Below are 26441 nucleotides of genomic sequence, written 5' to 3'. Positions count from 1 at the left end.
AGGAAGTGTCGCGCGCAAAGGTGGCTGTGTTAGAATGTGACAGACGTCTCTCAAAAGTGTTTTAAAACCACATGCACATATTCCCATTTTGCATCTGTTTAATGTAGCGGACATGCTATGAAATGAGGTTTACAAAAAACTCGTAAGCTCACAAAGGCAAGCGAGTCCGGGTGCACAGCAGACCTGTCATTCCATTGCAGCGCGCGATGCGAACTTTCGAACGGGTAGGAAGTGTGTTTGCCAGAGCAAATCACAGCATAGATTAGTAAGGGTGAAACTGCAAATTTCAAGTTATCTTCTACAGCACGATGCTATGTACCAACGTTACACCATGCACCGTCTCGCGACTCCCCTCATCAGAGTTAGAGGCTGACTTTTCATCGAAGCACCATTAATGTGACTGACTGGGTACACGCTCGTCTCTGCAGCAGGCACTTTGCCCACTGATCTAGCCCACAGAATTGCCCACAGAAAAAGGAAAAAGAAATGCACGCCTTTTAAGATGAACGTTTGCTTGCACGATGGGATTCCACTGTCGTGCGGAATACGGTAAGCTGGCAAGTAAGCAGACACGGTGTTTAAGTTCTGCACTGAAACCAGAACTGTAGGTGCTAACGAATAACTCAACACTTACTGGACAAAAGTGTTTAAAAATCAGCCGATAGCAGATGGATGACGCCAGAGTATCAAACGGGAATTCCTCTCATTCCTAATTCGAAGAAGTCTGCGTTTTTAAAAAAAAGTAAAGGTGTGTCTAACATAAAAGACACCGAAAAGAATTCAAACATAGAAAGGAACATCTGCTATAGTGTCAGTTTCAGAAAAGAAAACGTAAAGGTACATGCAATAATATGAATTTTGACAGTTTTATAGCCCACTCACAAGTGTTGGTGTCGTCGGGCAAATAGATAGTTACTAAATTAATTCTATCAAGCATCAAAAGTTAAACTGCAGTCCCTTTTCTGAGTCCAAACATGTCTGCAGCAGGATCTCAACCCAGTGATCTACCTCACTGGGGCCACCGGTTTCCAGTTTACCATTGATCGCTACAGCACGCACCCAGTTCACTGAGCAGCCTATCGTAGCCATACCCAGTTCTCTGGAGGAAGAGGCTAAACGAACTGAGGTAAAGCAGCAACGTATATTTTAAAGCAGGCACTTGCATTTTTCGCGCACAAAACAGTTTATTTTCACTCACGCGTTATCATCATTTTGCTTCGTCCTCAGTCGCTGGGAGAAACTATCAGAAGAGTCATTTGTTTCGAACAAGATCCTTTCTATCACATCCAAAAGTTTATATCCATGTTCGCCTTATCCAAGAATTCCAGAGTCCTTTCCTCATAACTCTCTGTCCCCTCAGTTCCTTTTTTCATCGGCGTTAACAAGGCTCCTTGCCGTCCTGCTCCCGCCGGTCCGCTCGCTGATGTGCTACACCCACTCTGCTTTCCACTCCCTCCCCTCCATGCAGCCTGGCTGGGAGTGGATGACTTTAGTTCCACAGCAGGAATAGCAAAACCCACACGGATCTTTTTATTGTACGCCAAGTGTAGGGGGAGCCAAATAATCCTTGAGCAAGGTGCTACATTTTTCTGTGCGCAAAACGACACAACGTGACGTATGTGAAGTAAAGCACCCACCAGACCCAACGCTTTCTTGAAAAACAATCACTTCCATTCATTAGACATATTTATTAAAAGCAACATGCGGCTCCGCTCCCCCCCCTTCTCCAAAGGAACAGTCGGAAGTTCCAGATGAGCGCCGCATGGTCCAGATGCCGTTTGTTCCTTAGCACCTGGCCTGCCGGGGCTGCAATGAAGATGATATGTTGCTTCCCTCTCTGCGCAAACAAAAGGGGATGATTTGAATCATTTGCTCCAGTGCGTCTTTTGTCCTCTGGCTACGACAAACTGCGTGTGGGCAATTGAGTGCCAGTGCCTGGTCACAGTGGGCGGGCTGGGGTAATAACGCTAGTACTAACTCTCCTAACAGCTAACACTACAATCTCCATAGTAATAAGGATAATGATACTAGTTCTACGAAGTACTGTGGATGAGGTTATATCGAGAAAGATAAAGTTTTACACCAAGGAATTCTGACTAACATCAACGAATGAGGCTGAACCTCAGCTTGCCTGTAGCGTCATTGAAACCACCAATCCCTAACCTCATGTCCAGTGCCCTCCAGAGTTTTCCACGAAGCTGATTCCCGTGGCCTTCTTTTTTTTTTTTTTTTTTTTTTTTTTTAAGTTTCAAAAGTTTTATTAAGAATGTATAAGGCGGTACATACAGCATATAAACAAACTGTTTAGCTTTCAAAACATTGTTTTTGTTCGTTTACCACAATTATTTCCATTGTAAGCATATATACATGTACTGTCAGGTAAGTAAAAATTCCCAGTTGCATAGTTGAGTTGTGTACCCTTATTTTGAAGAAGAGTGGAAGACAGGTGGGGGGGGGGGGTAGGGGGAGGGGGAGCGAGGATAGGGTTGTGTAGGAGGGGTTGGTCTTGGTATAGGGGAGAGACAAAATAGTCATATGAAATGGGGAGGGGGAGAGAAGGGAAAGAAAGAGGGAGAAAGAGGAAGGGTAATCGCGGGGGAATTTAGAATGAAGAGACTCGAGGTAGGCAGGGGGTCTTTGTATCCTGAGACTAGCTTGTTCAGGCCTAAGAGTAGATCGTTCTGTACTTCTCCGTCTGTAGCAAGTTATTGTCTAGGAGTAGATAATATGTATGATAGGTATGGTAAGGTCGGTTGGAGAGTGTCTACGTCTTATATGAGTTGATTTCTCAGTCCTTGTTTGTGTTAGGAAGCGACTTGTATTACTATGTTGGGTAGTTCAGGGTCTCGGGCATTGGACAAAATTAGAGGCCTGTGGATTGATAGAGAGAGAGAAAAAAAGAGAGAGAGAAGAGAGGATAGCGTAGCTAGGGAGAGAGAGAGGGGGCAATAGGAGATTAAATGTGTTTCCGGAGTCTAGGATTCTCAGAGGGTGATTGGTAATCAATATTCCCTAATCATTGATCATTGAACATTGATCATCCGTTGGTCATCCACCAGCCGCTTCATGGTCTCTTCAAGAATGGGCGCCAGACCTCCTCAAACTGTTCTGCTTGGTCCTGTAGGTTATAAATCACTCGTTCATGGGTAGCCGTTTGATACATGGCCGTCATCCATTCCATGGGTGTGGGGGCAATGCTAGATCTCCAGTGCCTGAGTATGCATATTTTGGCCGTGGCTAGCGCCGTGTGGATTAATCGTTTATGTGCCCGCGATAGGGAGGGATACGGGCGAATGTCATGTAGAATGATAAATGCTGGTGGGGTCGGTTTTGGTATCTGTATGAAGTCCGATAAGGCGAGGCGTACCGCGTCCCATAGTGACTGTACCGTGGGGCAGTGGCATCAAATATGAAGTTGGTCGCAATATGGCTCTGTGCATCTCCAACAGTTCGCGTGAGGTATCAACCCTGCCCTGAAGAGTTTAACGGGGGTCCAATACCATCCCTGAAGGATTTTAAATAGGCAAAATTTCAGGCGTGCTTCACGTACACCCCTGTCGAGGGCTTCTAGTATGTCTGGCCATTCTTCGTCCGTGTAGGTTATCTCTAGTATGTCCTGCCACTTTAAGCGTAGTCGTTCAAGTAAAGGCTGAGAGTAAAGGTGGTTAGTTAATTCGGCATAGAGGCCAGCCAAGACGCCTTTTTGTCGGCCCCATTTCTGAAGATAGGTGACGATGGGTGAGGTTTTGAGCAGCCACGGGGGGGTTCCTAATTTTCTCCGCATACAGTGTTTGAGCTGTAGATATCGCCACTCCTGGTTACTTTGGATACCGAATTCTTCCTGGAGGGAGGCGAATGTGCGGAAGCTATCTCCATCTATTATGTGGGATATATTGTGGATACCTGCGTCGGACCATTGGGGCCATCTGAGAATAGTCCCTCCTATTTTAATGCTTTTATTCCCTGCTATGGGAGCCTGAGTATGCAGGGAGGGGTGTACTCCTAGTAGTCGATGGGCTCTGCACCACGCTGTGTTTGTAGCCTTGAGGATGGGGTTAGTTAAGGGAACGTGGTCGGCGTATGTTCCTCCCATCTCCGTATATTGTCCATATAGGAGTTTCTCTGTGATCACCCATTGCGGTGGATCGGCTGTATCCGGAAGCGTATATATTAGCTGTGAGAGTTGTAGGGCCAGAGAGTATTGTTCTACCGAGGGTAGTCCTAATCCTCCGTAGAGCCGTCGTGCCAGTATTATTGCAGGTTTCAGTCTTGGGCGTGAGGAGCCCCAGACGAAGGCCCTTATGGATGCGTCTATTAATCGGAGTGAGGAAAGAGGTATCTGTAGGGGAAGCATGCCTAACACGTATGTGAAGCATGGTAAGGTGACCATTCTGACCGCCTGTGTCCTGCCCCACATGGACAGGCCTAGTAGGGACCATTTGGCAAAGTCTTGTTTCATTTTAGATATAAGGGGGTCTATGTTGTCCCTGACCATATGTTCTAGACCTCTGTTAATAAACGTTCCTAAATATTTAAGGCGGGTCGGGGTCCATTTGAATTGAAGGCCATGTATCGCTGCCCTCGTCGTTATGCGGGATAATGGTAGTGCCTCACTTTTATCCCAGTTTACCCGATATCCGGATAGGGATGCAAAGTCTTCTATAGTGGAAAGTAGTGCTGGGAGCGAGGTTTCTAGATCGGACATTGTTAACAGAATGTCGTCTGCGTAGAGATATATTTTGGATATGCCCCCGGTGATATGGATCCCTTTTATTTGGTGAGAATTTCGTATGGTGGCAGCTAGGGGTTCCATGGCCAATAAAAATAGAAGTGGCGACAAGGGTCATTCCTGGCGTGTGCCCCTTCCGATAGGGAATGGGTCTGACATGATGCCCCCACAGTTAACCTGTGCTGTGGGGTGGTCATATAATAAACGTACTTTAGAGATAAATTGTTCCCCCAGGCCAAAATGCTTCATGGTTGTGAATAGGTAGGGCCACTCAATGCGGTCGAATGCTTTCTCCGCGTCTAGGGACAGGGCTAGGGCTTCGTCAGGTAATTGTATGGATTCTAACAGTGTATGGCAAAGAGTTTGCATATGATTTCTGGAGGTACGGCCTGGTACAAATCCTACTTGGGTATTGTGAATCAACGATGGTATCACCTTGCGGAGCCGCGCTGCTAGAACACTGGCTAGGAGTTTGACATCCCCATTCAAAAGGGAGATAGGACGGTAACTGCCGCAAAGAAGGGGGTCTCTCCCTGGCTTAGGCAAGATGACAATCGTGGCTTTATTGGATAGAGCGCCCAGGGAGCCTTCTTGACATGCTTCCGTCAGTGCTTCATGTACTGCGGTTATTGCCTCCTCCCCAGCCCATTTATAGAATTCCGCAGGGAATCCGTCCTCTCCTGGTGATTTATGGTAGGGGAGGCTTGTTATAACTTGGGTTATCTCTTCTTTGCTTATGTTACCGTCCAAGAGGGCCCTGCCTGCCTCAGACAGACGGGGTAGATTGGCCGCGGCAAGGAATGTCTCCATTTGTGTTTGATCTGTCATTGTTTCAGGAGTGTACAAATGTCGGTAGTACTTGGCAAACTCGTTTACAATGTCTTGTGGGCGAGTTAGCACCGCTCCTGAAGAAGATGTTATGGCCGCAATGGCAGAGGCTGCCTCTCTTTGTCGGAGCTGCGCTGCTAGGAGGCGACCTGCTTTTTCCCCTTGTTCGTAATGGCGGCCTCGCAATTTTTGCAGTGCGTATTCCGCCTGAGATGTATAGAGTTCATTGTGTGCCATGCGGGCCTGTTCTAAGGCGTGTCGCAGCCTAGGGGATGGTTGGGCGGTATATTGTTTAGTGAGGTCCCGTATCGTGGTCTCTAAGGTGGTTTGGCGGGCTATTCTGTCTTTGTTGGCCAGTGCTGCATCTCGCATCATATTCCCTCTTAGTGTTGCTTTTGCTGCCGCCCATAGGATCCTTTTTGAGGATACAGTGCCTGAATTCTCGGCCATGTATGTGGTTACATGAGCTTTTAATTGTTCCTTCCCTTGTGGAGAGCGATATCTGTGTACAGCCAATCGCCATGGTTTACGACCAGAGAAGGAGAGTCCCACCTGGATCCGGATTAGTATTGGGGAGTGATCTGAGAGCCCACTGTCTAGGATACAGGTGTCTTGTATATGAGGGATTACAGTGTGTGATACTAAGAAATAATCCAGACGCGATTGGGTGCCATGGACGGTGGATAAGAAAGTATATTCCTTATCTTTCGGGTGTTGTATTCTCCAGCAGTCCACCAGACCGACGTCAGTGGTCAGGTCTGTCAGAAGCGCTCTGTCGTGATTGTTACATACATCGACAGGGCCTGTCCTATCCATTATGGCGTCTTGGACGAGATTCCAATCTCCCCCGATTATGTATCGAGTAGTTCCGATTTCTGTCAGGAGGCGATTTAGCTGTAGAAGGAATGGGCGTTTTGGGCCGGTTGGTGCGTAAACGGATCCCACGCATAAAACAGTGTCCCCTAGTTTTAATTTAGCAAATATATACCTTCCTTCCGTATCATTCCAGGTTTTAATGATAGTGACCGGGAGGGATTTACGCACTAGTATCGCCACTCCACATTTGCGGGGTCCGTTACTTCCAGATTCCTGACTCGTTGGACGGCAGCTGAAGGCAACCCTCCCTACCCAATCCCGTTTAAGTTTACTGGATTCCAGAGTGTCAAGGTGTGTCTCTTGAATCAGAGCTATATCTGTTTTTTTGGATTGAAAATAGGACAGTATCTTCTTCCGCTTAACATAGCTCGTCATGCCGTGTACATTCCAAGAGAGTATGTGTAATGGTCGCGTCGCTTGAGGGTGGGGCTTCGACATATTGGATAATGGTGAGTAAGTAAGCACCCTATGGGAGATATTGACTTAGTAGTTAGAGTGGGAGTTGTGTTTCGATATGATACGGTGTTTTATTTTATTTTATTTTATATTATGCGGGGGTTAGTAGCTGGTGGAGGCCAAGGGAATCCTCTGGAGAAGAAAGAGAAGAGAGAGGAGAGGGTGAAGGAAGAGAGGTAATATAAGTAGGACGAGAGCCAGATGGAGGGGAAATATGAGGGAAAAAGAAGGCAAGGAGAAATGAGAGGGAGAAGAAAAGAGGGAGAAGGGGGGGAAGGGATGGATGCGTGTGCTGAAGTTGAGATTGAGAGTATAGCAAGAGAGCGTGCAATTTGGGGGAAGAAGTGGAGAAGGGTAGGGATGAGGGAGGTTAGGAGTCCAACCTCCTTCGTTCGTTAGGTCTGTAAACGGCGGGACCGATTTCTCTCGGAGCTCTCGTGCCGTCGGGCGGTCTCGATCGGGGGGGGCGAAGGGGGGAAACAGCAGACAGCCAGTTATCGATATGTCGGTGATAAGGAGGGGTGGGGGGGGGGGGGGCACACAGCAGTGCTTATGTTTATGTATCGGGAAGTGGGTCTGTTCATCGGTGGTTAGTGGCTAGTGTATTAGTTATATAACTAAAGTGTATATTGGCAGAAGTAATGATCGGTTAATAACTATAGTACCTGAGCGGCGCTGGAGAGGAGGGAGGGGGTGTCTGGTGTTGATGGGGTATGGTGTTTAGGATGTTGTGCCTAGTACTTGATGTTGTATGGTATCGTAGGGTGTTTAGGAGTTCATAAGATAGGGTCGTAAATTAAAGTAGGGACTGGGCAGACAGAGAGACCGAGACCGGCTGGCGAGGGGAGGGGGGGGCAGGGCAGAGGAGGGGGGGAGAGAGCTCAAACAGAGTATTATAGTTCTCGCGTATGCATGGGTACATAAAGATACCAATATACAGTATAATATAATACTTCCTGAGCATTTCTTTTCAACTATAACACTGCCTCGTCTCATCTCGTCTTACAACTGTTCAATGACATATTAGGTTGATCAACATAACATATCCTGGCATCTTATCACATTATCATGTTAGGAGCCATTATGCCAAACGTCTCTCTATTAATCGTAGGATAGGTAATGAGTGTAGCTGAGCCCCGGGTTTCGCGAGGATAGTGCGTATCTCATCCTATTACTAACTCCTTGCCGTGTATTATTACATCATAATACTGACCTACTAAGGTCTTACTTGGTATGTGCCACCATCATAGTCGTTCTGTTGTTGGTGATAGTTTAAGATAGTAATAATGATTAGGATGGGGGTAGGTATGAACATCTGGGGAAAAGAATAGCTAATAGTTTATAATTTACATTGTGATGTTATAATGTGGTATGGAGTGGCAGTATAGAATGTCATAATATTTCGCTTTGTTATGCGGTATTATGTTGTATTATGTCCTCGTGTTCTATTTTTTTCCCCCAGTTTCTTATTGTAGAATAAGGTAAAGTCAAGTAGTGGGAGCTTTGATATGTTTCAGGTTATATCGTATTGTGTGTCCCTGAATTGGGATTAATTTACCTTTACGTTGTCTAGTCCCATCCCTTGGGGTGATAATGGGGGCTAAACGGTTCTAATGTCGGCGCTGGTCGAGTGTGGTGTGTATTAGGAAAGTTTCACATACTTTGTTGTTTACTACCATGAGATACTTTGTAGTGTGTGGAATGTAAGGTAAGTTCCATGATAGTTAATTAGTGTTTATTTTTGTTATCTGTTTAATGCCCCTGTTACCTTGTTACCTTGTTATAGGGTTATAGGGTCGGGACCGGGCCCTTATTAAACATACAGTGAGTTGGTGGGGTCTGATCCCTGTTCTAGTAATCATCATCTGTTGTGTACTGAGGGCAAATAACGATTTACTGGTAGTTTCCATTATAGGGCCTCGGCTCTAGTCATAAAGAGCATATATTTTTCATGTATCTGGTTTTAACATTGATACTAGCAGTCTTAGATAATTACAATAGTAATACACATATGATCTGGAAAGGTACTCATCCTTCCGCGGAGTCTATAGTTGTTATTTTCGACTCTCTGGCGATAGTCCCATAAGTCGTCTTGTCGCGTTACCTTCTCAAGAAGACCCAGTTGTAGGCTTTAAAGGGGAGCGGGATTTGTCTCTTTCCGATAATTGGGTGTGGGTTACTACTGCGTGTAAAATCTGACCCCTGTCATCATATGATCTAGTTAGTCTCTCCATGTCTCTACCTCTATGACTGGCTCCGGTGTCGTGTAGAGCCGTCTTCACCTTTTCTATTCCCGAGTGGGGGGTTTCGGCCCTATCACTGCCTCCTACAATGTCATGCTCACTGTCTGTGTTGTAAGAGTCCATAGGCTGGGATTGGAAAGAGTCAAGGAAGAGTCTCAATTCGTCGGGGTTATAAAAGTCCTTGGATACTCCATTTTTTGTAACCCACATTCTTGCAGGGTCAAAGAGACCGTATTTCATCTCTAGTTTGCGAAGCCGGGGTCGTAGGGCTAGGAAAGCCTTTCTACGTTCGTTGGTTTCCTTGGAGTAATCGGCGGTTATTCGGATCTCGTGCTGGTCTATTCGGAAAGGGCCGTGGTTGCGTGCTACTTGGAGTATTTGTCGGGTTTGATTATGCCGTAGCAAGCATGCGATGATTGGGCGGGGCCTTGAGGAGTTGTCAGAGCGTTTTGGGCCTATCCTGTGTGCCCGTTGGAATTCTAGCGGCGGGTCAAAGTCCAATGAAATCATTTTTGGAAGAGTGGAGGTTAGAAAAGTCTGCATATCCGAGCCTTCTTCGTTTTCCGGGATCCCAAGTATGCGGATATTGTCTCTCCGGCTCCTGTCCTCCATGTCCGTTAGTTTGCTCCTGAGGTAGATGAAGTCTTGTTCTCGCACCTGAGACGTGTTGATCTACGTCTCTAGTGATCCCATGCGTTGTTCTAGCCCTGTCACTCTAGATTGGAAGCCGGCAATGTCAGAACGCATGGATTTGGTTTCTAGTGTCAATGAAGTTATAGAGGCGTCCATCCCCTCTATGCGGCGGCTGACGGTGGTGATCTCTTGTAGTATCCTGTCCATAGTCGTGGATTGATCTTTATCAGGCATCGTGGTGAACTCGTTTAAAGGTGGCGATGTTTGAGGGTTTATCTTCGTGGGGGTTAGGCGTTTGTGTTGTAGCGCTTCTGAGAATAATAGTTGTCGTGCAGGCTTGCTGACAGGTTTATGGTTCGGTTTGTTGCCGGGCATCGCCTCAATTGTCTACAGAGTCTGACCACGTGGGGCCCGAGATTCCCTCCGTAGGTTTCGATAAGGATATAGATGTTCGGTGGCTTACACTGGTGTCAGTCCACTCCCTTCTCCTGTATCTCTGTTCTCTTGGCTCCCTCTGGCTCTCCTCATCCCCGGTGCCCCCCCAGTCGCTCACCCCTCTCGTCCCCTCGCCTCCACGTGCCTCCCGTCGTGCCCCTCTGCCCTCCTCAGTATTAGTTGTCTGGAGGGGGGGGGGAGAAAGTTTATTATCTCAGCGGGAGGGTTTTTGTTGTCCCTCTGTGATGGAAAAGAGGGGAGAAGTCGTGCCTCTGCCTCCGGCGATGCCGTTCTTATTTTGAAGAGATTCGATCCTACCTCTCTTTGGGTTTCTCTCCCGGCTGTCGAAGGGGCCGCACCCCTTTGCTGTGTCTTCCCGTCTCCCTGTGGGGGGGGGGGAAGGTCCACGGATGTTTGTTGGCGTTGTAGGGAGATGGATGCGGGTCGTCACGACTCCCGCAGTCCCTGCGGCCTGTTCAGCTTGCTCCTTGCTGCTACGGGCACGCCGTCCGCGGTCTTCCGAAGACGCGACTCCGCCCCCCTTTTTCCAGGCCTTATCGGCCTGGGGCGAATCGCGAGTTTCCTGCCTTGCGTCCCGCTCCTACGGGGTCCCCGGACATGGTTCCGTGTCGCCGCTGTTGTAGGGGTGGAGGGGCACCAAACCCGGTGTGTTGTCCGGCTGTCTTCTCGCCCCCGTCGCCCCTCCGGGACCGCCTCGGCGCGGAGCTCTCGCTCTAAGCGGCCATCTTGTTTCGTGGCCCGGCCACGCCCCCCCGTGGCCTTCTGAATACAGGCAGGTGTCCAAGGAATACCACGCACAATATGCCTTCTCGCTTCACCACAGACCTAGCGAACACCGTAGCCACGCTCCATTACCTATAACTCACTTCTTCTCCATGCACTGCTTGTATCCTTTCATATTACATCACTTATACCATTTATAAAATTCTACATTATTATTGTTTGGATGTGCGCAAGTTGTAATAATTTGAAGGTGATGAGTAAATTGTAAACTAAAGGTATACGTATATATTGAGAATTTAATGTAATTTAAGTTTGGTTTGTATATAAAGAATAAATAAAGTTATAGTAATTTAAAGGTCATGTGCAAATTATATATTTAAGGTGTAACTACAACTTCACAATTTCTAACGTTTGTGTACTTTGATTCTGGTTTGTATAGAAATAATAAATACAGTTTTCCTAACTATAACTATGGTTTAATGTTTGTATTCTTTTGTTGTTTTTTTTTGTTGTTGATAGTAATGTGTTTCAAATCGGAGTGTCCAGTGTCATTGAGTGGATGGTTGTAGAGTGGAGGAGACTGTTATGGATGGTAGAGTGTAGAGGTGTAGAGTGGCATAGAGCAGAGTGGAGTGCCGTAGTATAGAGTGGTGCAGAGTGGAATAGTGTACAGTTTAGTGGCGTACAGTGGAGTGGCGTTCAGTGGAATGGCACAGAGTGGAATAGCATAGAGTGGAGTGGCATAGAGAGGAATTATGTACAGTCAAATAGTATAGATTAGAGTGGCATAGATTGGACTCGCATACAGTGTCGTTGAATGGAGTGGCATAGACTGGAGTGGATTAGAGTAAAGTAGCGTGCAGTGGAGTGGTGTAGAGTGGAGTGGCATAGAGTGGACTGTGGAAGAGTGGGGTTACATACAGTGGAATAGTGTACAGTAGAGTGGCATACAGTGAAATAGCATATAGTGGAGTAGCATAGTGTGGAGTGGCATACAGTGGAGTGTTGTAGACTGAGGGGCTTAGAGTAGAGTATCTTATAGTGGAATAGCGTACACTGCAGTGTTAGAGTGGCGCAAAGTAGAGTGGCGTAGAGTGAAGTGGCTTAGAATGGAGTGGTGTACACTGGAAAAGCATACAGTGGAGTAGTGTGGAGTGGGGTCGAGTGAATTGGCATTGAGTGGAATAGCATGGAGTGGAGTGGCACAGAGTGTAGTTGCATACAGTAAAATAACATATAGTAAAGTGGCGTAGAGTGGAGTGGGATACAGTGGAGAGGAGTAGAACGGAGTGGCATGCAGTGGAGTGGTGCAGGGTGGAATAGTGTACTATGGAGTAGTGTGGACTGGAGTGGTGTACAGTGGCATAGCATAGAATAGAGCGGCATACAGTATAGTTGCATACAATGGAATAACGTACAGTGGAGTGGCGTACAGTAGAGCAGAGTGGTGTACTGTGGGTTGAAATGGCATAGAGTAGAGTGTTGTATATTGCAGTGTAGGGGCACAGAGTGGAGTACATGGTGGTATGGTGGCACAAGGTATAGAAGAGTCTTGTAGAGTGTAGCTGCATAGAGTGCAGTAGAGTGTGATAGGCTGGAGTGGTGAAGAATGAAGAATCGTGCAGTGACATAGGGTGGGGTAAAGTGTTGGTCAGTGCAGTAGAATGGAGGGAGTGCAGTGGAGTGGCATAACACAGAGTAGAGTAGCATGTTTTAGAGTACAATGTTGTGAAGTAGAGTGGCATGGCATATAGTGGAGTAAAGTATTGTAGAGTGGAGTGGTGTGTCATACAGTGGAGTAGACTTGCAAGTTGTAGAATATCAAAAAGGTGTTGTAGAGTGGGATAGAGTGTAGCATCACAGAATGGATTACAGTGTTGTACAGTGCAGTGGCGTGGAGTGGAGTAGAGTGTGTTACAGTATGATAGAGTGGAGCGGCAGAGACTGCCATAGAGCAGAATTGCATAGAGCAGCATACAGTGCAGTGGCGTACAGTATAGTAGTGAAATACAGAGTAGAGTTGAATAGTATCTTTATAGAATGGAGTATAGTAACGTGGAGTGGAGCAGCATAGAGGGGGTTCCACAGAGTGCCATAGAGTGGAGCAAAGAGTAGAACAGTTGCATAGAGTAAAGTAGACTGCTGCAGGTTCCCAGTAACAGGAGTACATTGTTGTATAGTGGAGTGCTACAGAGTGGAGTATAGTGTGGTTGAGTGAAGGGGCGTTGTCTGTCATTGAGTGGAGTATAGTGTAGTTAAGAGGAGTGCAATGGAATGTTGTGGAGTGTTGTTGGGTAGACTGGAGTGACATACACTGGAATAGAGTAGAGTGGAGTGGCTAGATTGGAGTAGCAAACAGTGGAGTGATGTATAGTGGTGTGGCACAGAGTGAAATAGCATACTGTGAAGAGTTGTGCGGTGGAGTGGTGTAGATTGAAGTGTCAAAGAGTGGACTAGGGTGTAGCAGAGTGGAGTTACAGTTAAGTAGTATAGAGTAGAGTGATGTAGAGTTAAGGGATGTACAGTTCCGGGGCATTGACTGGAATGACATAGAGTGGTGTGGCTTACAGTGGGAGAGTGAACATTGGAATGGTGTAGAGTGGAATGGTGCACAATAGAGTGTGGTAGAGTGGAGTGGGGTACATTGGAATAACGTACAGTGGGGTGGCATAAGGGGAGTGGTGGAGAGTGGAATGGCATGCAATGGAATAGTGTACAGTATAGTGGCGTACAGTGAAATAGCACATAGTGGAATGGCGTAGACTGAGTGCGTAACGTGAAGTGGAATAGCTTGTAGTGGAGTGGTGCACAGTTGAGTGGCATACAGTGGAATAGCATACAGTGGAGTGGTGTAGAGTGGAGTGGGCTAGAGTGGATTGTAGAGTGGAGTGGTGTAGGGTGTAGTTGCTTACAGTAGAATAGCAGTTGTATAGACTCGAGTGGAGTAGACTGGAGTGGCATACAGTGGAGTGGCGTAGAGTGGAAAAGCATACTGTGGAGTGGCGGACAGTGGAGTCCCGTACAGTGGAATAGTTACGTACAGTGGAATAACGTGGTGTGGAGTGGCTTAGAATGGAGTGGGGTAGAGTGCAGTCTTGTAGAATGGGATATTGTATATTGGAGTGGGATAGAGTTCATTTGCATTAAGTAGAAAGCTAATAGTGGCATGGAGTAGAGTGCAGTGGGGTATAGTGCAGTCGCATAGAGTGGAGTGGTGTACAGTAGAGTGGCACAGAGTAGAAACTCAAACAATGGAGTGGTGTACAGTAGATTGTGGTATAGTAGAGTGGCATAGAGTGGAATAGCATAGAGTGGAGCAGCATAGAGTGTTGCTGTATACAGTGGAATGGTGTGTAGTGCATTGACGTACAGTTGAGTGGGGTTAAGTGCAGCAACGTAGACTGGAGTGGCATACAGTAGTGTGACATAGAGTGTAATAGTGTACATTGGAGTGGCATATGGTGGAGTGGTGTAGAGTGGAATAGAATAGAATAGAGTGAACTGATGTATAGTGAATTGGCATAGACTGGAGTGAGGTGGAGCAGCAAACAGTGAAGTGGCGTAGAGTGGAGTAGTGTACAGAAGAGTGGCCTATAATGGAGTGGCATAGAGTGGAGTGGCATACACTGGAGTGGCATAGAGTGGAGTAGTTTAGAGTGGAATACCGTAGATTGGAGTGACATAGAGTGGAGTGGCATACAGCGGAGTGATATAAAGTTTAGTGGAGTAGAGTGAAGTGGTGTAGAGTGTAATAGCATACAGTGGTGTGGCAAATACTGGAGTGGTATAGATTGGAGTGGCATACACTGGAGTGGCATAGAGTGAAGTGGCATAGAGTGGAGTGGTGTAGAGTAGAGTGACATAGAGTGGAAAAGCATTGAGTGCTGTTGCGTACAATGGAATAGCATATAGTGAAGTGGCATACAGAGTAGTAGGGTAGAGTGGAATGGCATACTTTGGAATAGTGTATAATGAAGTGGCATAGAGTGTAGTTGCATAAAGTGGAATAGCATACATTTGTAGTGGTGTAGAGTAGAGTGGGATAGTGTGGAGTGGTGTAGAGTGGAATAGCATACAGTGGAGTGGCATACAGTAGAGTGGGGTAGTGTGGAATGGTGTAGAGTGGAATAGCATAGCGTGGAGTAGCGTAGAATGTAATTGCATACAGTGGAATAGCATGTAGTGGAGTTGCATCGAGTGGAGTGGGGTAGTGTGGAGTGGTGTAGAGTGGAATAGCATAGAGTGGAGTGGCATATAGTGTTGTTGTGTACAGTGAAATAGCATATAGTGGAGTGAAGTAGAGTGGAGTGGGGTACAGTGGAGTGGTATAGACTGGAGTAAGAGAGAGGAATGGTGTTGAGTGAAATAGCATACAATGGAGTAGGGTAGAATGGAATGGTGCAGACTGGAGTGGTGTACAGTGGAGTGGTGTAGAGTAGAGTGGGGTAGAGTAGAGTAGTATAGAATGTAATAGCATACAATGGAGTGGCATAGAGTGGAGTGTGGTATTACATGTATAAGCATGCAGGGGACAGAGATGAAAGCTGTGGTTATTGACAGCAGGACCTACTTTGCAGGTCAGTATGATTGGAAGGGGTTATGGGTACACTTCAGATTTTCCAACACACACACTGGCATTTAATGTTAAAATCTATTATACAAGCAGGTTGCATGAGCGGCTATTGGGCAGTGGAAAGGGAGATGAATGCAGATTAGTAGGGGTAAAGTGAGAGAATACACAATTTGTAAAAAAAGGAATATTTGTAGATACTTTCAAAACGGACGGGGAGAGAGTGTGCGTGTGTTTTAATCTGTGTTGATGTAAAAAAAAATCCTGGTGAAATTCGACAGACACCTCACCATACCTGTCTGATGGCACTTGTATCCAACAATTAACCAGAAAATATATTTATTAGTGGGGTGTTACACACTAAACATCCCCTGAAACTATGCCCCTGCGGGTGGTGCTGTGGTACAGCTAGCCCATGGCGTATTTAGAGGTGATGAGAGACATGCATGAGAGCGCAGATCTCTAGGGTGTTCTGGGCGGCTTGGTGTCACACACAGGCACTGCAGAGCATTGTGCCTGTGGAAGATCATACCCTCTCTGAAGGGAGTGGGATGGAAGCAATGAAGTAGGAGAAGGCAGAATGAAAACTTAGTAATGAATAGAAAATTATTGAAAGGGTTGCTCAGTGAGGTATGAGATTGTGACAGAATTCCAGAGTGGTTAAAAACATACATAGCAAGGTTAAAGCGAATCAGCAGCAAGAAGGAGGACTGACAGGGTAGGGGAGTACCAGGCATTTCTTGTACATATATGAGTGGAGGATTGAAAAGGGAACGACAGCCATAATTAGGGCCATGTTTATGATAGGGCTGTGTCACCATTGCACCATGCAAAAGCAACACAATCCTTAAAATGCGATTTATCAAGCCATGCAAATCCACCTGCCGTGGACCTTAGTAGCTTGATAAATCTGGAGTAATGCAATGCAGTGCATTTTGCTGCATTGTATTACTCTGCCCCAGTGAGGCATTCCATGGGTGGTGTGTGGGTGTTCCCAGGCAACACCCATGAGTTTTCATGCATTACCAGATTTACCTTTGCTGTTAGAACAGGCAATGTGCCAAAACTGCTTCGTTACTAGGAGCAATTTTGATAATTTCTCTTTCTATGTGTGCTGCATTCTGCAGCATACATATGAAGAAGAAAATGACTCTCATGATTGTTTTTGTGCAGGAAGGTGCCCCTTCCTGCACAAATCAATCCTGTCTGCAATGCAGGCACCCTTGCACCATGGTGCAAGAGTGCCTGCATTGCCGTTAGCAGCTAAAATTGCACCAGTGATGGGAAAAGGCAGGATTGTGCCATATTATTTTAAATATGGCACATTATTGCCCTTTCCCTGTCATGCAGTGCAGTGCAATAAGGCACTTGGTACACTGCACTGCTCTGTGCTGCGTGAATTTCAATAAAATGCCCTCTTAGTATTATTCTGCCTCGACTTCTATTCCCTTTACAGTTGGTCTATGGGATCATTTTGAGGGGAGAAGCTCAATTTGCCAAAATAAATGTGTGATGTAAAATTATAGTTGTATAGCGACCAACAAGGTGATCTTTGAGTTTCATCTTTGAGTTCTAAGCACCATCACAGGCAGCTCGGGCTCTGCAGTTTACAGGGAGTGCAGAATTATTAGGCAAGTTGTATTTTTGAGGATTAATTTTATTATTGAACAACAACCATGTTCTCAATGAACCCAAAAAACTCATTAATATCAAAGCTGAATATTTTTGGAAGTAGTTTTTAGTTTGTTTTTAGTTTTAGCTATGTTAGGGGGACATCTGTGTGTGCAGGTGACTATTACTGTGCATAATTATTAGGCAACTTAACAAAAAACAAATATATACCCATTTCAATTATTTATTATTACCAGTGAAACCAATATAACATCTCAACATTCACAAATATACATGTCTGACATTCAAAAACAAAACAAAAACAAATCAGTGACCAATATAGCCACCTTTCTTTGCAAGGACACTCAAAAGCCTGCCATCCATGGATTCTGTCAGTGTTTTGATCTGTTCACCATCAACATTGCGTGCAGCAGCAACCACAGCCTCCCAGACACTGTTCAGAGAGGTGTACTGTATTCCCTCCTTGTAAATCTCACATTTGATGATGGACCACAGGTTCTCAATGGGGTTCAGATCAGGTGAACAAGGAGGCCATGTCATTAGATTTCCTTCTTTTATACCCTTTCTTGCCAGCCACGCTGTGGAGTACTTGGACGCGTGTGATGGAGCATTGTCCTGCATGAAAATCATGTTTTTCTTGAAGGATGCAGACTTCTTCCTGTACCACTGCTTGAAGAAGGTGTCTACCAGGAACTGGCAGTAGGACTGGGAGTTGAGCTTGACTCCATCCTCAACCCGAAAAGGCCCCACAAGCTCATCTTTGATGATACCAGCCCAAACCAGTACTCCACCTCCACCTTGCTGGCGTCTGAGTCGGACTGGAGCTCTCTGCCCTTTACCAATCCAGCCACGGGCCCATCCATCTGGCCCATCAAGACTCACTCTCATTTCATCAGTCCATAAAACCTTAGAAAATCAGTCTTGAGATATTTCTTGGCCCAGTCTTGACGTTTCAGCTTGTGTGTCTTGTTCAGTGGTGGTCGTCTTTCAGCCTTTCTTACCTTGGCCATGTCTCTGAGTATTGCACACCTTGTGCTTTTGGGCACTCCAGTGATGTTGCAGCTCTGAAATATGGCCAAACTGGTGGCAAGTGGCATCGTGGCAGCTGCACGCTTGACTTTTCTCAGTTCATGGGCAGTTATTTTGCGCCTTGGTTTTTCCACACGCTTCTTGCGACCCTGTTGACTATTTTGAATGACACGCTTGATTGTTCGATGATCACGCTTCAGAAGCTTTGCAATTTTAAGAGTGCTGCATCCCTCTGCAAGATATCTCACTATTTTTGACTTTTCTGAGCCTGTCAAGTCCTTCTTTTGACCCATTTTGCCAAAGGAAAGGAAGTTGCCTAATAATTATGCACACCTGATATAGGGTGGTGATGTCATTAGACCACACCCCTTCTCATTACAGAGATGCACATCACCCAATATGCTTAATTGGTAGTAGGCTTTCGAGCCTATACAGCTTGGAGTAAGACAACATGCATAAAGAGGATGATGTGGTCAAAATACTCATTTGCCTAATAATTCTGCACTCCCTGTATATATCACTCGTTGTTTATATCTACACGTCTACATTAAAAGCTTAACCAAAAAGTTGAGTTTCAAGTTACTGAAAACATTGGAAAGCAATTAGTATTTTTGACTCTTTTAGGTCTGTAGTAGCATTACTGCTGTTAAGTTTAGGCACTTCACGTATGGTGGTGATTTATGTTATGAAAGTTTTATTTACAGCAATAACACCTCAAAAATAAGAAACTTGGTGAAAGATGATTGAGCGTTATGACATATTCATAAATGTATGATTCCAAAACCAAAATAATACTGCAGATAATCAGGATCTGGAACTTTTTTGACTGAAATCAAACTTTCTATGGCAGTAAATCTTCCAGTATGCCTGTTTGTTCATAGGTGGTGCAGGTTAGGGTTAGGTATGGGAATATTGGAGTTCCCAGGAGGAAGTTACTAAACTAGCCATTAAAAGAGCAAGGGGCATATTTAGGAGCAGGCTTGCATTGCGTTTGCACCATGCAGTGTGGTACATGCCTGACACAAACCTTAAATGAGACTTATGAAGCCACACAAGGCCACTTTGTGTGGCACTGAGTGACTCTATAAATCTTGAGTAAGGCAACGCAGTACAAATCACGAAGTTGCCTTACCCAGCCCTGGGAAGGCGTTCCATGGGTGTTTGCATGCAACTCCCATGGATTTTGACGCTTTCCCACATTTACCTTTGCCTGTTTTGGTGCTAGGCTGCCAAAAGAGCACCAGCGCAGGGGAAAAGGCAGGAATTTGCCATATTGACTTAAATATGGCACAATCCTGCCCTTTCTTTGTCACGCAGTGCGGTGCAGCTAGGGGAAGCATTCTTAGGGTGGAAATGCTCTTAGAAGAGATTGTCTTTAATTTCTTCATTAATCACAAGAGAATAGCAGCAAATCTGATGCCAACTGGGATCTTCTTCCAGATCCTGGGTGCAGAGATAGAGACTGTCTGTGCTGGGTCTGAAAAGCACCTGAGTTGGCTCTAGAGAGCATGCAACCCTGGCCAATGTTCCACTCTAAACAAGACTCTATTTTGAACTTGTTTGCAGCAGCATACATGACAATATTGCATGTTTGCTGAGGATCTCTCTTCCTATGATGAGAGACAAGAACGTGGTTCTGAGGTCAGGAGGAACACCCAAAGTGTCCCCTCCTTCTGAAAGCCACTAGTGTATTTTCACCTAACTGCAAGAAATTGGAAAGGGCGGCATCATGTGTTTAAAGTGCAGGGGCAAGCCCTTTCTGGTTGTTGCTTACAAAGGAGAGTGCTTACTGGCCTCTTCTGGGAAACGTTTGGCGTAGTCTCTCTCTTGTCAGGAATGTAGTGACTGTAAGGTTTCTCTTGCTGTATGGGGCATGGCTGTCGGATGCAAGTTCACAAGGTCTGGCAAGGGAAGTGTGATGTTTTTATGTTGACTATGTTAACTGAATGGGGTTAGGAAATCCAGTGTATGGATACCTCACATAATTGAGACAGGTAAGTCTGCTCAGATTCTTTATTAATTAGGATTGCCTGAAAATTCCATAGCCTACCTTTGAAGTGAAGCAGGCCCCTGTACCTGAAGGGCGTTGGTTGTCTGCCCTTTCAAGTGTAAAGGCAGATCCCTGGTATCTTCCTGCTTCCTGGTCCCCAGGTGTGTCACTGAAGGTGGGATTACGTAGTGCCTAGCAGCTGTTGCTTCTTCCTTTTTTGTTCTTTAGTTCTCATTCCCTGAGAGGGATCATGTAACTTCAACTCCTCTTCCTGATGATTCTACAAATCAGAAATGATGGCTGTGTCAGCTTGTTTGGAACCCACCAGCACACACCAAACCAGATGTAACCCAAAAGCAAAAAGAGTGTTGAAATTCATCCCTTTGTCTACCAGCTGGGCACAAAGACTGCTATAATCCAAGGTCATTGTGTCAGGATAGTCTTTACCACAAAGGAGGTACAGACCAGTGTACTTGTGTCATCTCTGGAGTTCCAGGGGTGGGTTTTGTGACTGGCAGCTCCCTTACCAAGTCAGGAATAGGTTTGGCGATCTAGAACCTTTACTAGAAGTGCTGTTTGACTTTGTCCTTAAGGAGAAGGAAGACAACATTCTGTGAAAAGGAGCACTAGAGGATTAGAATAAAGTTATCCAGAAGTGGAGAATCACATCCCAGCAACCTGAAACTGAGGAACCTGTTAAAATCTTATCAAGAAAGTAACCTACAAAAACACTGTATGGCAGAGGGAAAGGATTTGTTCAATGTCGACTATGATGAAGGCTCCTCTATATCTGTTCCCACCAGCATTGGTTGCCCACACCAGACCTCAAGCTTGCTCCATCTATCTTTCATGCCTGGGAGTGGTTGGAGGGTTGTTAGAGTAGACTAACAATTCACTAGCCTACAGAACATGCCCAAAAACATTGTAGCAGTTTGAAAGAAGTCTGCACTTTATGGAGTCTCTGCTTATTCAATTGCAGTCTATGAGACAGTGTGTGTGGCCTTGGGGCAAAGGAATGCTTGACAGTGTTAGGCAGGTAATGTGATATGAGCCCTAGCAGTGTCTGGCTCGCAAAAAAACCTTCCTGCAATAGTGCAGATGGAAGAAATAAGCCTGAGTGCAATCCCCGTTTTCCCTTTGCCTCCATATGCCCTGCCGTTTTGAAGCACCGTACATTATGATACTCTGGCACTGTTCAACATTGGGCATAGTTAGCTTGGTGCAAGGGCACCAGTGACCATCTGTAATCCCTCTCTGTGTACTCCCACCTGTAGTCTTCCCATGACTGTGGGTCTGCCCAACTCACAATTGAGCAGGCGAACAGAGGATTTAGTAGGCAGGGTACCCTATCCGCCAAACTCTAAATTAGGCTGTTAGTTTTTAAGTCTCCTTAGGTAAGACTTGGACCGCTCTGCCTTAGGATCAACATCTAAATGGGGTTTACCTCAGTGTACCTAAGTTCATTGTTTTTGTTCAATAGTAAGGCAGCTTCATGGCAGAGGTAACAGTCTTCAGTAGTTTCCTTTAAAGCTAATCTCTGCTTTTCCTACTCCCCCAAAACAAGTTTCCACAGCCTTCCTTTATCACTTAGTCTGGTGATGTCATGGCTTTTGGTGTAGTGCTATCTCCCTGAAGTGGTACGTTTCTCAGCCAGGTATGTGGACAAACCATTTCTGATTACCTTGAAAAGGAGGCAACTTTTCTTAAGTGGTAGAAAGGCTGGAGGATATATCAATGGGAGATTAGTCTGGTGCAGGAGAAAGATAATAGTAGAAACATGGTTAAATGCTAGGGAAGAGATTAGGCTTCTTTTTGAGTGGAGCCACTACCAATGCCTCAAAGCTGAATCAGTGTCTAGTTAACTGCTAATCACATTCCTGAGCAAAGGGGTGATAACATCCAATCAAGCATTGGTAAAGCCAATATCTCTCAACTATGCAAGAGCTATTGGCTTTGCCAATGCGTTTTAGACATGTTGTACACCAACATGGCTGCTGTTCAGCATGATGAAAAGTTATGGGAGCAGAGGAGCAATGGGCAAAATGCATTCCCAGGGAAGCTTTCAGAATGTCCCCAAGAAGCCTTTAGCAAGCCAGATAGCCGTGTTATCTAGTAGGCTTTGACCTAAAAAGTCTGGCTCTCCTAGCATCATGGAGGAGCCCCCAACCTTATAGAACTTACTGGTGCACTATCAATAACCTATGGGCAAAGTGGTTTGATTTAGTGTCCTTCTTGATACCTTTTTAATACTATTGCTCATGTCCAGTTCAATAAATTATTTGGTTCCTGATTCTCTTTGAACATCAGGAACCAAAGCATTTATTGCACTGGACATGAGCAATAGTATTAAAAAGGTATCAAGAAGGACACTAAATCAAACCACTTTGCCCATAGGTTATTGATAGTGCACGAGTAAGTCCCATATTTACTAAAATTCACTTAGTGCTTCAGGAAAAAAGGGTACAAATTGTGCCTTAATCACAAAGAGGCATGCTTCAACAGTGTCATCAATTGTGCTCACACAAATTTTTTTTTTGTATGACACTAAGCTTTGCACTACGGTGCAAAGGTGAGCAAGTGACATATTTTGTGAGAATTGTATTAATTAGACTCACTTTAGTACAAATTTCTTCTTGAGGGCAATCACCTATTGGTAAAGTTAATATGTTTATTTTTTTCTAGAACCGTTAAAATTAATAAATCCAGGAGACGGGGTTGTCTTCAAGTCTTAATTTCGTCCACCAACATACAATACAGCTCTCTTCTCTCAATGTTCCACAGTTACCATGATACTTTATCATGACTCATGGCCCAGAATGGAATACCACTGAGTCAATGGCATATAAGTTACAACAAGAACCGAAATATATTACACATAGAAAAATCCATCAATTTTCCTTTTTCCCTTCACAGAAATAAAGTTAATGTTGTGTTGAACCTGGCTTTGTGTGAAATCCTAGAGATGTTTGACCTGTTTTCAACCACTTATTTCCTCTTTGCTTACTTTAACAGGAGTATGATCCTGCACTCTTTTCCAGTTTAATGTTCAAAAAACCTTGGGCGGGAAAGTTTATCAATGCTGCTGATTTGTCACAAAAGCATAGTAAACCTTGGCCTAAGCCTCCATGTCTGCCCTGATTTGCCTATTCCTCAAAAAATAAATCATTCACTTTGTCAAATAAATCTGTGAATTGTATGTATGGAGTAGTAATTCCTGCTCAAAAAGTCACCTCACCAATGACTCCTAATACTGTACCACTTCTGCCAAGATTAAAACCTGTGACCATGACTTCTACAGTAAATAAAGTAACCCATTGAGGTTCATTTTCTGCCACCCATTATGTAGTTGTTATGTATTGTTTATTTCAGTTTTTGAATATCATAACTCACTGCTGTAACATAGCAACAGTTGATAACAAAACTGGTTGCCAACTGTTGTGACTGTCATCGCAGCCTCTGATGCACCTAAAAACCAATCAACAAAGTTCGGTGCTGGCAGAGAAGTTCCCCTTACCAGCGACCAAGCACACTATTCATAAAATGATATACATCCAATAGGTTTTAAAAGATCATTGTTCAACCATTTATTTAGTATATTTCAGTGGTATTTCCTGTGATTCAGGAATCCTGTACTCCAAAATCACTTATGTTCAATGCAGTTAATCAATTCAGTTTGAACAATCTAATGGCATTCATCCTAAATATACAATAACATCAACCTCTTGACACTTCCCAATGCATTTCTGATTAAGGCAACCCATCATTAGGGGGATCTAAAAACTAAATGATATTCCTAGTTAGGACTTCAAAGAAATCCCTACAATACACTACAAATCAAACCCTTTTTGTGTACTGTTGTGAATCATCATGTGTCGGAAAATGACTGCGTCAATTCTTAACACAGTGAACACCATACTAAAGGTGGCGTATGCTATACATGCTCTTGCATTAAAAGCTGTTGCCATTTTGATGTTTCAAACATAAAACAACCAGATGTGTCGGGCCTCACATGCCCACTTGTGTGCCCAGTCTTGAAATGCATTCAGCTTAAAATAAAACAAAATGAATGATAACGTGAGTGAAAATAATGGTGGTGCCAAAGTGAAAAATAATTTGTAACTATATCCAAGAGCTCAGCATGACCTTAGGAAAGGTTGCTCTGTGTAAATGTCTTTAACTGAGGCCAAAAGAACCCATTTGAAGTTCAGATATGCCCCGCATGCCTCTGTGTCTCTGAGTACTACTGGCATTGTTGTCAAGAAACAAAAAGGGGACATTGATGATGACTAGGATGTATCCCTTATGAGAAAATATGTTCAAGGTAAGATTTTTGTGGACATGTTGACACACATTAGAAACGTCCTTGAGTTTGTTCCAAAATCCCTTGTAGATGATGGGTTTTATGCACAATGTAGTTCTTCTACTGTGGATGATCTCCCGCTCCATAATGTTATAAGAGAACTCATTACAAAACAGTGAAAGGATGTTGATAAGCAGAATGTTCCCCATTTTTTTAAACAAGAGATACCTCTTAGAACAATTTGATGAACATTTTCAACAAATTTCCAAGGTCAATACTATCTTGACTTCAGTAACTTCGGCATCCACTTTGGCATTTGAAGATCCTTCTTAAAGGAATCTTATGCAGCAGGTAATTTTGGTTTGTGTGCTAGCACATATTCAGCTTATGCCTCCCAGGTGCTGTTAAAGGACTTGGAGAAATTGTTTGATTGTTTACATGAGAAAGGGACCCCACTCCAATTTTGTCATAGATAGAGATTCTAGCCCAATGTTTGTCTGATGTGACATTTAATAAATTGTTGGCATTTGCTTCTGGAGCTTCGGTCACTGGATGCTGCACACTCATGATAAAACCTTGGAAGCTGGAAGCTAACCAGATATTGTTGGTTCCTAAGTTTCTCTTTTTAGGCCTTAACTCTTTGGTGAAGAGCTGAACAAGATGGTCCAATGTTCAGGGGAAGAGAAAAACTGCTAAAACCGTTCAGGCTGTTTCTAGGAAGGAAGTCTTTCTTTCATAAATATAATGCTCAAAGTCAGCAAGATACCACTTGTCCCTTTCATGGCCAGGCTTGAGGTTGAGGTGCCATGTTTGTCACCAAGACCAGACCACAGAGAAAAAAAAGTGCTCATGAATCAAATCAGAAATTACTATCCAGAGGTGGGAGCCAGGCTTTGTTTTTTTCTTCCTCAATGGAGGAATCTGATTTTGGATCAGTGGGTCCTATCCATTGTGCATCATGGTTATCAGATTTCGTTTCTGTGTCACCCTCCCCTGACTGTCTTCCGGTCTACACCATTTTCAAGGGGTCCTGTCAAAACAGAAGCAATGCTCCATTGGGTCCAGAACATGCTACTAAAGATACCAGTGGTACCAGTTCCAGTGGATCAGGAGGGTGTGGGGTTTTACTCCATCCTGTTTGTGGTAAAAAAGCTGACAGATCTTTTTGTCCTTTCCTGGATTTAAAACATCTCAACAAATTCATAAAGTTGGAGCTCTTTCTGATAGTGACTCTTTAGTCGATCATTCCTTTGATGTAGAAAGGCAATGTTTTGGCTACTGCTGATTGCGAAAATGCATATTTCCATATATCAGTCCACCCAGATAACCAGATGTTTTTGCGGTTTACACTGGAAGGGAGGCACTTCAGTTTCAGGCTATTCCCTTCGGGCTGTCAACTGACCCAATAGTCTAAGTTTAGACCAAAAGTCTAAGCTTAGACCTAAGGTCTAACGTTACTCAAAGTAAAGTTAGACTTTTGTTCTAAGTTGAGACTTTTGGTGTAAGTTTAGACCCAAAGTCTAAACTTAGACCAAAAGTCTAACTTTACTACGAGTAAAGTTAGACTTTTAGTGTCGGTTTAGACTTTTAGTGTAAGCTTAGACCAAAAGTCTAAGCTTAGACCAAAAATTTAACTGTACTACAATTAAGTCTAAGTTTACCTTTGTGAATTGGGCCCTAAGTCTCCACAAACCTTCACCAAGTTGCTGACTTTGGTTGTGGCAGTATTACAGCTGAGGGGCGTTTCTTTTTTTCCTTATCTCGATGACTGATTAGTTTATGCTTCTTCTCTCCCTAAGGCTCAGAACGCAGTGAAGCTGATGATCGATCTGCTGCAACAATTGGGGTTCAAACTGAAACTGGTAAATTCCCATCTCAGCCCAGTCCAACAGCATCAATTTATTGGTGCAGCTTACTACATGGGGAAAGGAACTGTGTTTCTCCCTAGTAACAGGATCAAATAAATGCAGACCAAT

General features: G+C 44.6%; 1 protein-coding gene across 2 annotated transcripts in view; it reads right to left on the bottom strand.

Moving 5' to 3' along the window:
• The window catches only part of LOC138245616 (rho GTPase-activating protein 7-like), a 685827-nt gene that overhangs the window by 105483 nt on the left and 553903 nt on the right, over nt 1-26441 (bottom strand). Inside the window, exon 1 of one of the 2 annotated variants that reach the window (XM_069199347.1) lies at nt 1199-1481. The exons of the other annotated variant lie outside the window; for it this stretch is intronic. Within the exon in view, the coding sequence (XP_069055448.1) occupies nt 1199-1211 (13 nt within the window). The 5' untranslated portion in view covers nt 1212-1481. Of the gene's footprint in view, nt 1-1198; nt 1482-26441 lie in introns of those variants that run through there. 2 annotated transcript variants of the gene reach the window in all.

The sequence above is a fragment of the Pleurodeles waltl genome, chromosome 7 (genome assembly GCF_031143425.1).
Source record: "Pleurodeles waltl isolate 20211129_DDA chromosome 7, aPleWal1.hap1.20221129, whole genome shotgun sequence".
NCBI classification, from domain to species: domain Eukaryota; kingdom Metazoa; phylum Chordata; class Amphibia; order Caudata; family Salamandridae; genus Pleurodeles; species Pleurodeles waltl.
This window is presented reverse-complemented; position numbering and strand designations above follow the sequence as displayed.